The sequence below is a fragment of the Equus quagga genome, chromosome 15 (assembly GCF_021613505.1).
Source record: "Equus quagga isolate Etosha38 chromosome 15, UCLA_HA_Equagga_1.0, whole genome shotgun sequence".
In the NCBI taxonomy this organism is placed as follows: Eukaryota; Metazoa; Chordata; class Mammalia; order Perissodactyla; family Equidae; genus Equus; species Equus quagga.
This window is the reverse complement of record NC_060281.1, coordinates 46,464,614-46,480,920: the sequence shown is the minus strand read 5'-3', so window position 1 is coordinate 46,480,920 and position 16,307 is coordinate 46,464,614. Positions and strand designations below refer to the sequence as shown.

The 16,307-nt window shown below is 37.5% G+C and overlaps 1 protein-coding gene across 4 annotated transcripts in view; it reads left to right on the top strand.

The window, feature by feature from the left end:
- The window catches only part of RNF144B (ring finger protein 144B), a 160,579-nt gene that overhangs the window by 132,301 nt on the left and 11,971 nt on the right, over positions 1-16,307 (top strand). For all 4 annotated transcript variants that reach the window (XM_046640011.1, XM_046640012.1, XM_046640010.1 and 1 more), the window contains one exon: positions 1,922-1,982. In XM_046640011.1, coding sequence (XP_046495967.1) covers positions 1,922-1,982 — 61 coding nt within the window. The remainder of the gene's footprint in view (positions 1-1,921; positions 1,983-16,307) is intronic.

The following is a 16,307-nucleotide window of genomic DNA, read 5'->3' as shown; positions in this document are numbered from 1 at the left end:
TGTCGTTGACTTTTTATCACATTAATTCTTGTCATTTTTCTCATTAGCATTTCATCTGTGTCTAAAATATCTCCTGTTTGATTTGTCTCTCGTAAACTGTATTTGACTTAGCTCTTATATAAATTACTTGTCATTGAAAGAAATCAGAATTTTTAGGAGTTGACCTTGAGGGGTTTGAAGAAGGTCTTTATCAGTCTAGAAATGATTTTAGATGGGGGCAAGTAGGGTACAGGACTGTCCCATAGGATCAAACACCTCAAATAGCGTTTTTGGGGGAGGTTTTAAAAATAGATTTATAGAATATCGCTGAGATCTCCCAGGCCCAGATGATATCAGCCCCCAAGTCACCGTGGCACAAAAGTTGAGTAGTATTAGATTATTTGTCGTCCCCCTACAATGAGTCAATGACTAAGTCAGAACCTGAACTCTGATTCCTTAATGTCCCCCATCCCTTCACTTGCCTGCACCTTTTGTCTCCAACTCTGAATTTTATTTGAGATACCTTTGTCTTTCAGGAAAGATGTCCAGGCATCATTATAACAGATGAAACAAAACTACCTTACAGTATAATAAAGGTCTAACCATACTTTAAAAAAATTATGGTAAAATACATATCATACAAAATTAACCATAATTTTTCACAATGATTGCTAAAGAGCTTTTATGTAAGGTGCCAAATGAAAATGCAATATTTTCCCCCCAGCTGGAGTAAAATGTTATAATTAAATTAAATTTATGTTTTACCATACTTTTCTTGGAATGGAGAGGACTGAACTTGCCTGTTTGGTGGTTCTTCATACATTTTAGCTAACTTAGTTTAATTCATTTGCAAAATCAGCAAGTTGAGTTTTTTTGTGAGGGGGAGGATTAGACTTTGAATCCCTTTTAAAGTATATTATATTTGTAAGTACAATTTTAGCTGCCTAATTTTTTTACTCTGGTTTTCTCAAAGCAGACTTCCTTCTGTTGGTTGTGAAAACTTCCATCTAGATATATTTTATACCGAAGAATATGTAATGCTTTAGAGTTGGAATTGCCAGGGCTAAGACTGTGTCCTGTATCAACTTGCTGAATGTCTGGAAGCCTAATATCAAATCCTTTCATTTTCTCAGTTATAAATCTTTTAAGCAACATCAATATACTTATATGTTGACGTCAATGGAATTTTTATTTTTAGAATCCAGTTTAAGAGCCATTAGCTCCTCCTGCATCTGCATTTGAAATGTAATTTAAAAATGATTAATCTGAAATGTCATTTGGTTAAGTATGAATCATTGTTGTTTACTAGTAAACCTTTGGTTCATATTGCCATTTGAAATGGAAATGGGAGTCTAGCCACAAGAAATATCTTAGGCGTTTCTTTTCTACCAGGACATGAATGGCGGTGAGTGATAACCAAGGGCCCCAAGAAGTGATCTTTGTCAGAAGAACTGATTTTTGTATTGCTTAGCAGGTACTATTCCCTAGGTGATTAATGAAGTTTTCGTAGCTCCTGAGGCACTGTCTGCCTGCCCTTAGTTTTTAAGTGTTCAAAAGTTAGAACTATAAGCATCTTAAAATTTCTTAAAGGACTGTAGAGAGAAAAGGAGCATCTTACATACATATACAAAAATAATTTGGAAAGTCCAAAAATTGGGTTGTCTGGTCTTAGTAGCTGACAATAAAAGAATGGAAGGTGATCATTTAGTTCTGTAACTGCCACCTTGAGAGGCGTCTCCCAGCCGTGGCAGAGGATTGGTGATGGTTTGGGAATTGCTGCTTGTGTGACTGCATGAACAGTGTAGAGAAAAAGAAGTTTGCGAACAACTGGTGTAGAAAGGAGGATACAGTAAGCCAAACAAGAAGGAGAGAGCATAAAAGGCTGGTAATTTGGGGCTCCAGGATGACTGAAATCTCATCTTTCTAATGTCTCTGGTTTCAGATTGCCTGTTTGGTACCTGTGGATCAGTTTCAGCTTTATCAGCGGTTAAAATTTGAACGAGGTATGTATGCGTTGTTCTTCTTACCCTGATGGTGAATGTGGTTTTACATGTGTCGTCTGTATACTTACGTACAGGGAAGGTTAAGGCAGCTGTGGGCTGTCAGCTAAGCCATGAGGGTACTCTGAAAGGGGAAATCTGTCATTGCAACATAAAATTTCAGCTTTCACAGCCACAGCCAGAAAAGATGCAGACTAGCAGGAAATAGAACTTTCTTTATGTTGGTTGTTTTGTATTTTCAATTTGGCTCAAGTGAGAGAAGTTCTGCAAAGATTGCATAGTTTCACAATAACAGTATGAAAAAAGAAAGTGACCCTCAAAATGGGTTTTACCACCAATTTTCCCACGCTTGAAGATCACTTCAAATCATTAATCAGCCCAAACATTTTTCTACTCCTTATAATATTCACCATTTGTTCTTTTGATACTACATTTGTAATCATAGTGATGGCTCAGTGTATCATTCTATTGTGATTTACTATGTGTTGGACTAATTTTCTTTCTGACTTTGGCCTTGGGGTAATTTATATAGCTTTTCTATCAATATTGCTTTTTTATCTGTAGCAATTATTTTTTTACTCCTTTTGATTTCTCATAGATCTTTCTTCAGAGCCCTTCCCTCCTGTCACACCCTATTTGTTCTTGAACTAAATGGTCTGTTTTTCCATGTCTAAGAAGTAGGAGAAAATTCTTTCTCCTGGATATCATCAGACTGGTGTGGTCTCATTGATTATATAAAATAAACTCTAATCTAGCATGAACATACAGTTTTCTAATAGCTGACTTTTTAATCTGGATTAATAAAGTCTAGAGGTGAGCGTAGGGGGAAAGATGAACATTTATCTCTCATATGCCAGTAACTTTGGTAAACACAATCACGTTTAGCTCATTTAATTTTTGCAATTACCCTGACAGATAATTCTTACATGAAGAAAGAAAGAAAACCATGCAGGGCATGAAGGGAGTAAGAGTAGGAATACTTGCAGGAGCGTCACAGTGCAGCGTTCACTCTCTAGGGTTAAGGTTTGGTCCAGTCTTGGGCTTATTTTTTTTGGCAAGCCAAAAGCAGATTAATCTCTCATGGTAGCTCATTTAACTAAATTTATAAGACTGATATATTAAGGTGGAATTTACTGAACAATTCCTGGACTGGATTACTTGAATTACACTTTTGCCCTAAAGGAAGATGCAGATAGGAGGGTAGGAAATAGAATGTTGGTGAACATGGAATCAGAACAAGCAGAGTCATGAACTTTAGGTTTAATGGATGAAGGCATAGCCCGATGCATCTGTCCTGTGTGGATTCTGAGCTAACTAGAGAAATTCATGATAGAGTAGTTTATATTGGCCCCCCTAGTCCATGCATGTGGGCTGATTAGATTGAGCATTATAACACGAGGTGCTGATTTATTGGACGTGGGAGCCAAAGATAATAATGGTATCAAACATCGACCCCACCCTTCACCCAATATCCTCTTTATCCCACTATCCTCCATTATAAAAATAAATGACTATTGGAACATACACATTCCAAGTATTCACTCCATGGATGGACGTGGCTGGTAGCTACTGCCATGATTTGAGAGCTTTTACCAAGAGAAAGTCAAAGGAGTTAGGTTGGAGTTTCAGGCTTCTTCTTAAATGGTGAGACCTGTCAATCTCACCAGTCCTACTCAGTCACCCGGACCCAGCCCATTTACAGTATTCCCCACCTCTCCTCTCCCACGACCACTGACCTCCTCCCTACCCCCCCTGCTGCACTTCTGCCCCTTATTCCTCATTGTTTACATTTTACGGACATACTTATGAGCTAAAATGTCTTTTTGTAATTAATTAGACAAATTCTAATAGTACCAGGAATTAAAACTTTCTGTGAGTTGGTTCTCAGTGATGAGTATACACTTTTAGTGTATTTTAAAAACAGTGGCTAAGAGCCTGGGTGGGAATGCAAGCTCCACCACTTACTAGCTGTGTGCCCTTGGGCAAGTTACTTAATTTCTGTACCTCAATTTCCTCATCTGTAAAGTGAGGATAATAATAGACCCTGGACCATGGGGTTGGGATGAGGATTAAATGAATTAATACATGTAAAGCACTTCCATGAGTACTTCCTATGTCTCAGTTTCAAAATATTAACAGTTGGTAATAAAAATACTAATAACTTAAGAGTAGCACCTTTTACATTAAAGTATATTCAAGTTTCTTCTCCTATTCTCTTTTTACCAAGATTAGATAATCATAGCATTCTCTAGGAAATATCCTCATATTGACACAGATATTATGAATGCCTTGTTATCAATCAAAGGGATTAGAACAGTTGAAATTAGTTGGCTACATCCATCTTTTTTTTCCCTTAGTGTTGTACATTCTATGAGTTTGGACAAATTTATAATGACATGTATCTACCATTATAATATCACAAGGAGCAGTTTTCATTCATAAAAATCCTCTATGCTCCACCCATTCATCCCTTCCTCCCCCCAACCCCTGGCAACCACTGATCTTTTTACTGTCTCCATAGTGTTGCCTTTTCCAGAAGGTCATATGTATAGTTAGAATCATACGGTATGAAGCCTTCTTAGATTGGCTTCTTTCACTTAGCAATATGCATTTAAGTGCCACATCCATCTTTACAGTAGGAATAGCCTTGCCATAGGCAAGGTACACATGGAAAATCATTGACTCTCACTCTTCCCCAGATAGTGCTTGGATAGATGTCACTCACTTTGCTTTGTGACTGGGACTTGTTGAGGTTCTTGCGCTGTTCAATCCTACTTCTGATTGACTTATTTCTTCATTAGGTGTGATGATATATTCAGTCTGGTTACAATCAAGTTGAGCAAGCCTTGGAGCCAGTCTTGTTTATAGGTGGTCTTGCACGTCTCTGCTTCGATGCATATAAATTGATCAAATAGTTTTATTTGTACATGGAATTTGTTTTTCCTTACAAGTTCTGGGAAAATGCCCCAGTATAGGTCCCATGAATTGACAATTGATTTTATTATTCCTATCTTATAGATAAAGAAACTGAAAATTGGAGAGGTTGAGATTTGTGTAGGATCACATAGACTATGTCGCAGCTTCCTCATCTATAAAAATTTTTCAATTCTGTAATTTTTTTATTGGGATGAAATATATAAATAAACATAAAATTTACCATTTCACCCATTTTAGGTGTATAATCCAGTGGCATTAAGAACATTCACAATATTGTGCAGCCATCACTACCATCTATTGTCAAAACTTTTATCACCCCAAGCAGAAACTCTGTAACCGTTAACCAGTAACTTCCCATTCTCCTTTTCCCATAGTTCCTGATTATCTCTAATCTACTTTCTGTTCTAAATCTTTGCCTAGTGTAGATATTTCATATAAGCGGAATCATACAATATTTTCCTTTTTTGTCTGGCTTCTTTCAGCCAGTTAGTTATATTTTGTTAGTATATTCAGTTAGTATATTTTGAAGGTTCATCCGTGTTGTAGCGTGTATCAGAACTTTCTTTTTCTGGCTGAATAATAGTCTGTTATGTGTATATATCACATTTAATTTATCCATTCATCTGTTGATGGACACTTGGATTGTTTCTAACTTTTGGCTATGGTGAATAATGCTGCAGTGAACGTTGGGGTACAGGTATCTGCTCGAGTCCCTGCTCTCAGTTCTTTTGGATATTTAGCTAAAAGTTGAATTGCTGGGTCATGTGGTAATTCTGTGTTTAGTTTTTGAGGAACTGCCAAACTGTAAAACTGTGTAAGTTAAGAAGACATTTAATTCGACACTTTTACTATTGTGAATTATGGAAGGATGTTAAATTTGGAAGTATGTTAAATCTGGTGGCTGTTTGGTTCAGCTCCCTCATTTTGTGAAAAAGGAAACTGAGGCCCAGAGACATTTTGATCTTAGGTGATTTTGGAAGGCAATTTGTACTTAGGCAATTCTTCATTATGATCCATTACAAATAATTATTTTTAGGAAATAGACATTCCAAGTAAGAGTAAGTTTAAGCTCCTACAGTGCTACCTGATGGAACTTACTGATTGTCATAATGTTTATCGAAACCGTATACCTCATGTTTATGTAATAGACTTCGTGTTTACCTCAAACTCCAGGTTTACCAGCTAGGTGACTTTGAAGTCTATGCCATGAAAATATTTTATGTGGAACTGTTTAGAAGGGAATCTTGGGGTGCATTAATGCTAATATTGTGAATAGGTTAAATGACTAACTGGTGGAAGGTAAAACTCATTGACTTGGGCTCTGAGATAGAATTGTAGAGATTTTCGTTGCTCTGAAAAAATGTAGAATCAGATTAGTGGCAGTGCTATATCTTAGTTATAAAAATTATCATTAGTTTTGTTCAATTCCTATTGCCTCCCAAGTGCTTTTCTCAGTTTTTAGTTTGTCACCCAGCGTTTTAATTGCCCTCTGCTTTATGTTACATATATGATCAGCTTGCCTTTTATGTCTTTGTTTTCATCTAAGTCTTTGTATGGAAAAAACCTTTTGAATAGAAATGGGCCCAAATCATCACTATGTTTACGCAAAGCAGAGAAATGCCGTTTGGCATTGATTGGTTATTCTGTGAATCCACTTTCCATCCATCTGTGACTTTTCCATTGGCTACGACTGTGTTTGCGGCTCTCCCTTTCCATGTCTGTCTTCCAGTATTAACAAAGAAAGGGGAATGCTAAGTTTGGCATGTGTTAGTGATTATTGCTTTACTTTCTACTGGTTCTCAAAGCACATGCCTGATGATTAATGCTAGAATTTTCCTTGTCTCTTGTTTCCAGAATCTTTTTCAAAAATTGGGTTAAGATTATCCATTTCTACTCCTTAAGCACTTTTCCTATTTTGTGTGACCCTGTTTTACTTACTGTAACTGCAGGTTGCCTCAATTCCTTGGTAGGTTCACATGTCTTTTCTTGGATATTTGCATTATCACATAGTGATTAGAAACTCTTACAAATGGTTTGAGTGCCATATTGTCCTCCTTCTAAAAAAGTGAAGGAAAATAGGAATTGTTTTCCTGTTGTCTATTAATCTTGCCACATTCATTCGTGTATTCAATATGTACTTATTTGTGTACTGAGTATCTGTTATGTGCCAGGTGCAGGTCTAGATGCTGCTTTAAGCTATGATTCCATATTTATTTGAAAGCCCTTTTGTTCTCAGCATTTCTCACAAGCCTTTTTTTCATTTTGAATCTTAACATTTATGAGATGGCTCTTCAAGTTTCATCTCAGTCTTTTATTTGTCCTTGGTGAAATGCTCCCACTGTCTCTTTTATATCTGATCATTCAGGTTTTATCTCACTACTAGAGCTCCTTGTGTAGTTATTTGGTTTCTTTCAGTGTCTTTTCAAGACTGGGTGATACTTAAAGACCTTACTGTCAGTTCAGTTTTATTTTTTAACACCTCCCATCTCTCATTAGTCATCTTCCTTTTCATAGTTTCTGATCACAAGGCCATTCTTATCATCTGTGTGTGTGTGTGTGTGTGTTTTCTTTTTGAGCCTGCTTTTCTGGTGTTTTGTGGTAAATGTATGACTAAGTCTGGGCATTCCTTCCTAAGCTATTCTGTGCTTTCAGATGATAACACTTTCTCCTCCCCTTCACGCTTCCTCAACTTTACCATCCAGTTCTTTCTTGTTGATCAGTTTTAAATCTAAAACAGCACCCTCTAGAAGTTTCAGCTTTCCTCTGAAAAACTAAAGTATCTGCAAGAAAAGACATTTGTTAGCAGGTAGGGTGAGATTTCTGTAGGGGACCTAATAAGAGGTACAGTGTTAAGTGTTTGCCTCTCCCCATGTGCACTTTCTTCATCTATAAAATGGGTGTAATAATGGAATGATTATCCTAGGGCTGGAGTAGAGAATAAATGAATTAACAGTGTGTCTGTCACAGTGTGCATTCAATAAATCATTAATGCTCTTATTGTTCTTGTTATTATTCATCACTACCACCAGCAAATCTTTTCCCCTGTTTTCTAAACTAAACTAAAAAGCATCTTCTAGGATCCAGATCATACTTTGGATTGAATATATATTACAATAATATCACTTATGTTTTTTTTTTTATCTCAATCCAAATTTTTTCCAGCATGTTTCCATCCGTAATTGTCCTAGATTCTAGAGAGTTGTATAGAAACTTGATAATCAATGCCAATTCCGTACACTACCTCTCATATCAGTTTCCTTCATACAGTATACTCTTAATGTAAGCGTGAATCCACCTTCTCTGACCACCTCCAAGTTGCTGCTTTAAAAAGAAAAGGTTCCCATGGTGATAGAGGGAATTAAAATTTATTTAGTGACATGATTATGTTTTTACATAAAGAATGGTATTCTAGGAGTCAAAAAGCCCTGATCCCATCATATACTTATTAACCATGAATTATGCAAACTCCTAACTTCTGTGGGTTTTAATATAATAGTATTAGACCAGATAACCTCAAAAGTTGTTTCCAAATTTGAAATTCTATGGTTCTCTTCAACTGCCTTGAGAGTAACCCCTCTACGGATGGCCACCTCTGTTTGAGTATATTTACTGTAGCAGATTTATTCTGATCAGATTAGTTTAATTGCATTTTAACTGTCTGCATAAGACCTTCGTTCTTTGCGATATCAGAAAGCAAGTTCACTTTGGCATAGTTCAAAATGCAATGGGTCATAAAAGTTAAAACAATTTGATTTATTTCAGCTGATAATTAAATTAGCTTGGGTGCATGGTGTTTCCTTTAATAATAAAAATTCATGTGATGTCTTTTTTGGCAAAGTCTTGCAATGGTAGAGAATGGCAGAAAAACACTCTTGTCAGTTGAGAGAATATGCAAGAGAATAGAAAAGAAAACCCTACATATCTAATGCTGATAGTTCCAGGTGGAAAACCGAGAGGCTTTAGTCCAGTTTTTGAAAACTGAAAACAATCACTGGGGTCAGACGTGGTCTTTAGGTCTCATGGCAGTTTTATTTTCTTACAATATTTCTATTTCCCAATAATTTTTGGAATGCAGAAGTGGAAAATAGTTTTAAATAGCATTTCCTTCCTCACAAAATTTACATGAAGAAGCAAAGTCTTAAGATCAAATAGTCATGGGGCTTTACTTCAGCAATCAATTCTGATTTTCACAAGTAAATTCCACTTCAAGTCTGTGAATTTGTCTATCTCTGATGATAGTGTGGTACAATTAATCACTCCTCAGTCATATTCATGTTAAAGTGTTGGGCGCACTATTAGTTGTGGGCTGATTTACACAGATCCCTGGTTTCTCTTTTTCTGGATTTTTGAACTTTTCCCCATCTCAAAGCCACATGAAGCTTTCATCAGCGCCAATGCAGAAGAAATAGTTGACTATGCATTACTTTATTTTTTTCCAACTTTGGAATAGAAATTTGAAAGGGGAAGAAACCAAACCTTAAACATTTTGGGTAATTGGGCTTTTTGTTTATCTCCGTAATTACTGTGTTTCCTAGGCCAAAAGCCAGGAGGTAGAATTGAATGCACGATAATAATAATAAATGTTTTAAAGTCTCCCACTAACCCTGTGGGGCCCTGCTTCCTCTCAAACTCCTCTCAGATCGATGGTATGGAAGAGAGAAAGAGAAGACAGCTTTCTCATGTGATAGCGATGTGGCTACCACCTGGTGTCCACCAGTCTGTTCCTTTTTGGCTTGGGTTCTGGGAAGTCCTATTAGCTGCCACGGCTGCCAGTATCTGATGCCCCTTCAGCATTTTTTCCTTTTCTACCAATCTGGCCTCTTGGCTCCACTTGTGGTACACTCTGTACCTGAGGTATATAAAGCAAAATTGTGCTCTTTATGGCATATTGGAATTATAATAATTTTTAAAAAATAAAACAAGTCTTTTAGCTTCTATTAACTTTTATTTGTAGCTGCTCTTCTAGGAGCTGGGCTGAAGGGCAATCTGAAAGACAGATGCCATGCTGTGCTCAGATACCTTTTTAGTATAATCTGGCTGGACTTCTATGTCTGGATCCCTGTACCAATGGAGGAAGCCCTTCTCCAGGAGGCTCCAGTATGCCCTTGCAAAAATCTCTCTGGGCATTTGTTTCTGTTCTTCAGAAATATCTGAATGCAGGACCGAACAATACAGAACCTTGCCATATATGCTGTCATTATCTTTTATTACCATAGGGAGCTGATCGCAGATACTGTTTCTTATTCTTCTGTTATGTCGCTTCATTCATTTATTCAATGAATACCCTGTTCCAGGCATCTTTCTAGGTCAGTGGTTGTCAACTGGGATGATTGCATCCAAGTGCATCTCTACTAGGAAATCTTGATAGTTTTCACCTTCAAAGCGTGCTCCAGATTTTCAGTGCTTCCACTTCTAACCTGTAATCCAAGGCATCATCTTGGATTGGATCACCACAATAGCCTCCTAACCCATCTCTCTGCTGCCACTTTGTTCTGCTACCATCCATTTTTCTGGCTAGAGGATAGACAGGGTGATCTTCTAAAAATGGGAATCATCTCATGGCAGCCCCCTGATCAAAGTGGCACCCCCTTCCAGTGGCTTCTCATCATGCTCAGGCCTTATCCTCCTAATCTGTGACCAGGCCCTTGACTGCTGTTCCCCAGTTACCTTCTATGACTCTTCCCTCTGCTCACTTAGTTCCTCGTAAAATTGGGCAGCTTTATTACATGTGTAAATCTCTTCTTTTCCATTATTTGGATAAAAGTTGGAAATCTTCCAGATCAAAATCATGTGTAGATTAGCTGCTTATAAGGAGTTCAACCTATAGACTTAAATGTGATTTCTAAAAATGTACAGCTGTGAATAACCATCAAAAGCGGAACTAATGTTTGCTAGTGTCATCTGATTCTCACAAATGTAACAATCCTAAAGGCTTACCTCTAGCGGTTCTAAGCAAATTAATAGTTAGTTGAAAGAGTGGAAAGTATGCATTCGAGCTGAAGGGTCTCTGTCATGAATGAAAAATAGAGAAGGCTGATAGAAAAACAAGTTATGTAAGTATTCTTTGGGCCTTCAGGCTCAGAGGCACCAATATACCTTTTCTTCTCATTCAGAAATGTCCTTCATGAATTTCTATAGAAGACCTGTGTGTGGCTGTTTGACCACAAGGAGTAAATCTCTTCAGTCCTGTCTATCTCTCCAGTAAGAGAAATTGGGTTACTACTCCTTTGAATGTTCCACCCTTAACGCCTTGTTAACTTACTCTGCTCCTTTCTTTAACATAGAAATAGAAAGTTGAGAGGACTCTCTGGAATTTGGCTAGATTTGTCTCTTTCCCTTAGAATAGCTATTTAGTCTGCTTTTAGTGGTTTATCAAGAAGACAATGGCACAACTCCTTTGGCAAGTATCTTACATAGCCGGAGCAGTGTTGAAAAGCCGTAGGTCAAGCTCAAAACCTGTGTAAAAAACATCTGTGCCCAAAAGCCAACATTACATAAACAAATGATACTGTATTGCTCCTGTGGGTGCCTCCAATAGTGATGGACATTTCTCCAGGCTTTAATCATGTCCGATTTTAACTAGCAGTGCTTTCTTTTTATTTATATTACTTAAGAAGGGAGCTGATGGGAGAGGGGGGCTCTGTTTGAGAGAAGTAATTGGTATAAATTAGTAGATATCTAATCTTGTTTTCTCCCCTGACCCTCTGTTTTATAAAGGGAAACATTTTGATCTGCTGGGGTGGACAGGAATGTACTGGGTGCATCCTGCCTGATTGGTGTGGTGAGGGATGCTTGGAAGCCTGGCAAGGAGATCCAGAAATATCTACTTGTGACATGCTGTGGTTGAAGGTGGAAGAAACAGCCTGTCCTCTAGGGTAACTCTCACTGGAGTTCAAGATCCCAGACAATATACAAGAAGCAATTAATGAACAGTAAACTAGAACATATAACCAAATACTCTTAGAAGAAGAAGATGTGTATATGTGAGTGTTACTTGAGGTATAAATACCTGTCTGTATATCGGATGTTCAGGAAGTGGAAAGATGGGTCAGAAAACACGGCTGAAAGACTGTCACTATTCCGGTTTTGATTTCTCTTCTTTTTGTGCTAAGTTCTGTTGTTTACCTGCCCACTCTGTGCTTTACACTTGTCTGTGCTGGAGTAGGTTATATATTTATGTGTTGTTCACTCTCAGATTTTTTTGCAGGAAGAAAGGGGTCTGATGTATAGTGTTTGCTAATTTCTGTGGTGTAAATACTTTCCTCATGGCTGATTTCAAGTAACCAGTGTGATGTCTCTGAATGAAGAGTTGGGAAGAGATGCAGCTGGTTCTTGTGAGCTGGCAAGAGCCTCTCAGGACATGGCTGTTGGTGTCCTTGCTCAGGGTTTCCTTTAAATACAGAACCTTTTTTCTGATATCCGGAGGGAGACCGTTCTTTCACTTTTACACCTTCCAGACTCTGGCTGCCTACAGAGTTGCTATTCCAGGGAATTCTAATTTTTTTAAATCTCTGTTTATGTGATGCTTTAGCTCTTTCTAACTTAATCTCTTTGTGTTTCATCTCAGCGTGTGTCATCTGCTTTGCACCGTGATCAGGACAGACCAGTTTTACCTCTTGATTTTAGAGCTGATTAAAAGGGGAAGCTTCACTGTGGGTAAAAAACTTTCTGTACATTAAAATATTTCTGTATTTAAAAAACTTTCTGTGTATTAAATATTCCTTACCTCCACCCCTAAGATCTGCTCACGGATACCTGTCAACAATTTCGTTTTCTTATCTTGTGGGATGCTCTGTCAGTTATTACATTGCTTGTTTTTTTACATCACATTGTTTTAAATGTCTCTTTCCCTTTTCATACTGTGAGATTTCTGAGGAGCAAAGCCTCTATTTTTCATCTTCATAGGCCCAGAGCCTCTAACAAGTACCTGAAATCAGTCATTTGTTGAATGAACAATGAATCATAGACATTTGCCTAATTTTCAGTCTTATCATCACAATAGGTCAGGCTTGAAAAAGAAGTTTGGAACAGTTCTAATTAAAGTGAGAAGTGAAGCTTAGTCATGGCATGAGTTCTATAAATAAGTAAAATGTGGGAGAAATCTAGGACTAAGTCTTAGGTACCATCAATAGACGGGAGCAAAGGAGGCAGTTTTGATGATAAAGGAGAGAGGACTGTGGGAAGAAAATAGAGAGGGCAGTGCCTTACCCACGGGGATAGAGTTACAAGAAAAGTATCAGACAGAGAATGGATTGAGAAACATTTACTGGATGTGACTAGAGGGATGTTAGTTGTAACTTTCAGAGAGCAATTTATTAATGTGTTGAAAGTTAAAACTTTATTTTAAAGACTTAAGGAGGCTATGAAAGGATACGAATGAGAATCAGTGAATGTGGATCACTCGTCCAAGGATTGAAATTAGATATGAAGTAAAGTGGATGTTAGGTATAGGACAGTAGGGTTCTAGAAGGGGTAATTATTACTTATTTTAATGTTAGAAAAATTTTTTATTGTTGCCCTTATTTATAAGTGACACTTCATAAAGGAGGTTCAATTTTGAAAGTACTATATGTAAAGTTTCGTGTTTTGCCAAGTTGACATCTTTCCAAATGCAGAGAGCCCTAACTGAGGTGGGTGGAGATGTATGGTCTAATATAGATCATAGCATACTTTGAACACCAGGACTGATGTTGGATGATTTTAGTGTGCTATGCACGTCTGTTGATGAGAGCACCAGAAGAGAATGGAAAATAAATTCCAGTGCAAGGCAATTCAAGATGGTATTATAAGTCCATTGTTTGCAGAGGAGTATATCTCTGCTTTTGAAAAACCCAGGAATTACTGCTTTAAATTAATAGGTAGCATCCCATCACTGTGTCAGGTACATGGAGCACACAAATAGGACAGAAATAGCCCTTGCCTGCAATCTAAAAAGAGAAAGCCCATCTCCATGAAATGCACAGAGAACAGCAATGAACAAGATGTGGATTCTGTGACGCCAAAATGAAGGCAAGCACAAGGAAGTAGGTCCTTTAAGAATGGATAGATAGGCCATGACTTGGTAAAGCAGAGAGGGGATTTTTTAGAGGGAAGGAAAAGCATAGAACAAGAGTTGTTTATGTATCTGGAGAAGAAGGTCACACAAAGGGGAAATTTGAATATGTTTCAATGCTATAAAAAGTGAATGATTTTCCAGAGGACAGCTTAGTTGCAGAATTATTTTATAAGTTGTCTTGTTCGTATGCCACGTTGAAAGTAGCCTTTTTAAACTAGCTTTTAAAAATTATAAAAGTTGTATTGGTTCAGGTTTTTTAAAATTCAAGTTTAGTAATAAAGCAAATCTTTGCCTCCTCCGCCAACCCTCCTGCCCTTTACTCAAGGGTAACTGTTGTTATGTTTCTTAGATATTCTCCTGGAAATGTTAAAACAAATTTCTATATATACATGTTTTTATAAACATAGTTCATTTCTGCTCTTCTTCAATCTACTTTTGTTGACATATCTTAGAGATCTCTCCATATTGTCACATTGATTTACCTTATTTTTTAAAGCTCCATTGTGTTTAACTATATGGATGTACATTATTTGTCTACTAAACATACATAAAAACCTTATTGATCTGGAATAGTGTGTTAACTTTTTAAAAAAGTTAATGAATAATAAAAATAAATTTTTGTTATGGTTGATAAGGTTTTCTACAGGCTAATGTATGTGGTATATATTTTATTTCTATTTATATACAGACATTTCCATGTGCCTCATGGATTTAGAATATAGAATGATAAAATCAGTGGGTTGGAAAAGACTTTAAAGGTCCTCTTGGACATGGTGCTTTAATCCTCTTTATAAAATATCTGCCACATGAGAGGAGCAGTCCTTGTTTGAACTGGGGATTTGCTCACTATTACTAGAGGTAACCTCTTCAACGAAGATGCTTTTAGCTTCAAGGAACAGAAAACAGCGAGGGCATTGAATTACCTCTCACACAGGAAGTCCAGAGGTAAGCTGTCCCAGGTTTGGTTGATTTAGCAGCTCAACTTCTCTAACTCACTTGGCTTTCACTCAGAGTTCCAGGATTGTTGTCATGGCCCAAGCATCATAACTTCACACAGCTGTGTTCAGAGGCAGAAAGACCAAAGGGTGTTTCTTCCCTGTGTATCAAGGAGTACGTCCTATTCCAGAAGCCCCCTGGTGGACTTTCCCCTTCCTCCCATTGGCCAGAATTATGTCACATGCCCAAGCCTCAGCTGCAAGGAAGGCCGAGAAAGCAAATTTCTGGAATGTTCCACCTCTATAGAGATAGACAAGTCTTCTCAGTGAGGAGAGTTGAAAGGAGTTGGGATAGATATTGAGTAGAGTAGAGTTCGCTAGAGTAGCCAATTTCATTTCTGGATAGAGTCAAAATCTATCTCACAGTAACTCCACTTTTGGTGTTAGTTAAACTCTATAAGCTATCCCTAAAGAACAAGACTTCTAGTGAAAGAAATAAGTAGGAAGCTATAATGTCTCTCTTCTGCCCCTTCCTCTACTCTCGTGTACATGGTCATTTATGTACTGTCATAGTAGGGAAAAGTTCAAAAGATCACTGTTTTCTGTGGCTCAGACTCTTTGCTTTTCCTTTGGACTCTTGTGTCATAGCCACACTGCATACTAAGGTCCTTTCTTTATAGGAATTCATCGAAATCTATAGTTGCTCCCATATTTACTGTTTCTGTATCTATTGTGCCATTCCAGATACCTGAAATAAGTTGGTAGGAACAAGCAAGTCAGAACATCTACCAAATAATTTTAATTGATTGGAGTTATGAGGACAAGTTGCATCCTTGTATCTTTTTAAGGTGATCAGTAGTGATGCCATAAATTTTAACTATAATATGTGTCTTAACTGTCCTTTCCTTTCCTTTCCCTTCTTTATCATCACACTTTTAAAAGGTCTGTGGTGCAGAATGGATGGTAGGTAGATATTTGATGTGGGGGCCCTTAGCTCTAAGTTACATACTAGGCTTCAGATCTTTGGGCTTAGTATTTGTGAAGCAGTTAGAAGAGTTTGGAAGAAAATATAAATGGTGTAGGAAATAAAAGGTTAAGACCTTGGGGCATATGTGTGTCACTCTCCCCTTGACTTTCTAACTAGCCTGTCTCAGAGTTTTAGGGATCTTAGAGGGTCTGTCTCTCTTAGGGTCTGAGGATCTGTGAATCATAGGCTTCCCTTTCTCTGGTTATATTTAGCCCATCGTTACCTAACCCCTGCTCCCCAGAGTGATTAGATAAGACAGTATGTTTAAGGATGCTCTTTTTGAATGAAAACCCATAATAAGCTTAGATCCAATTGTTGCGTTTTCTAGGTGAGACGTTAATGGAGATGGTGTTTACTAGAACAATTCAGACATT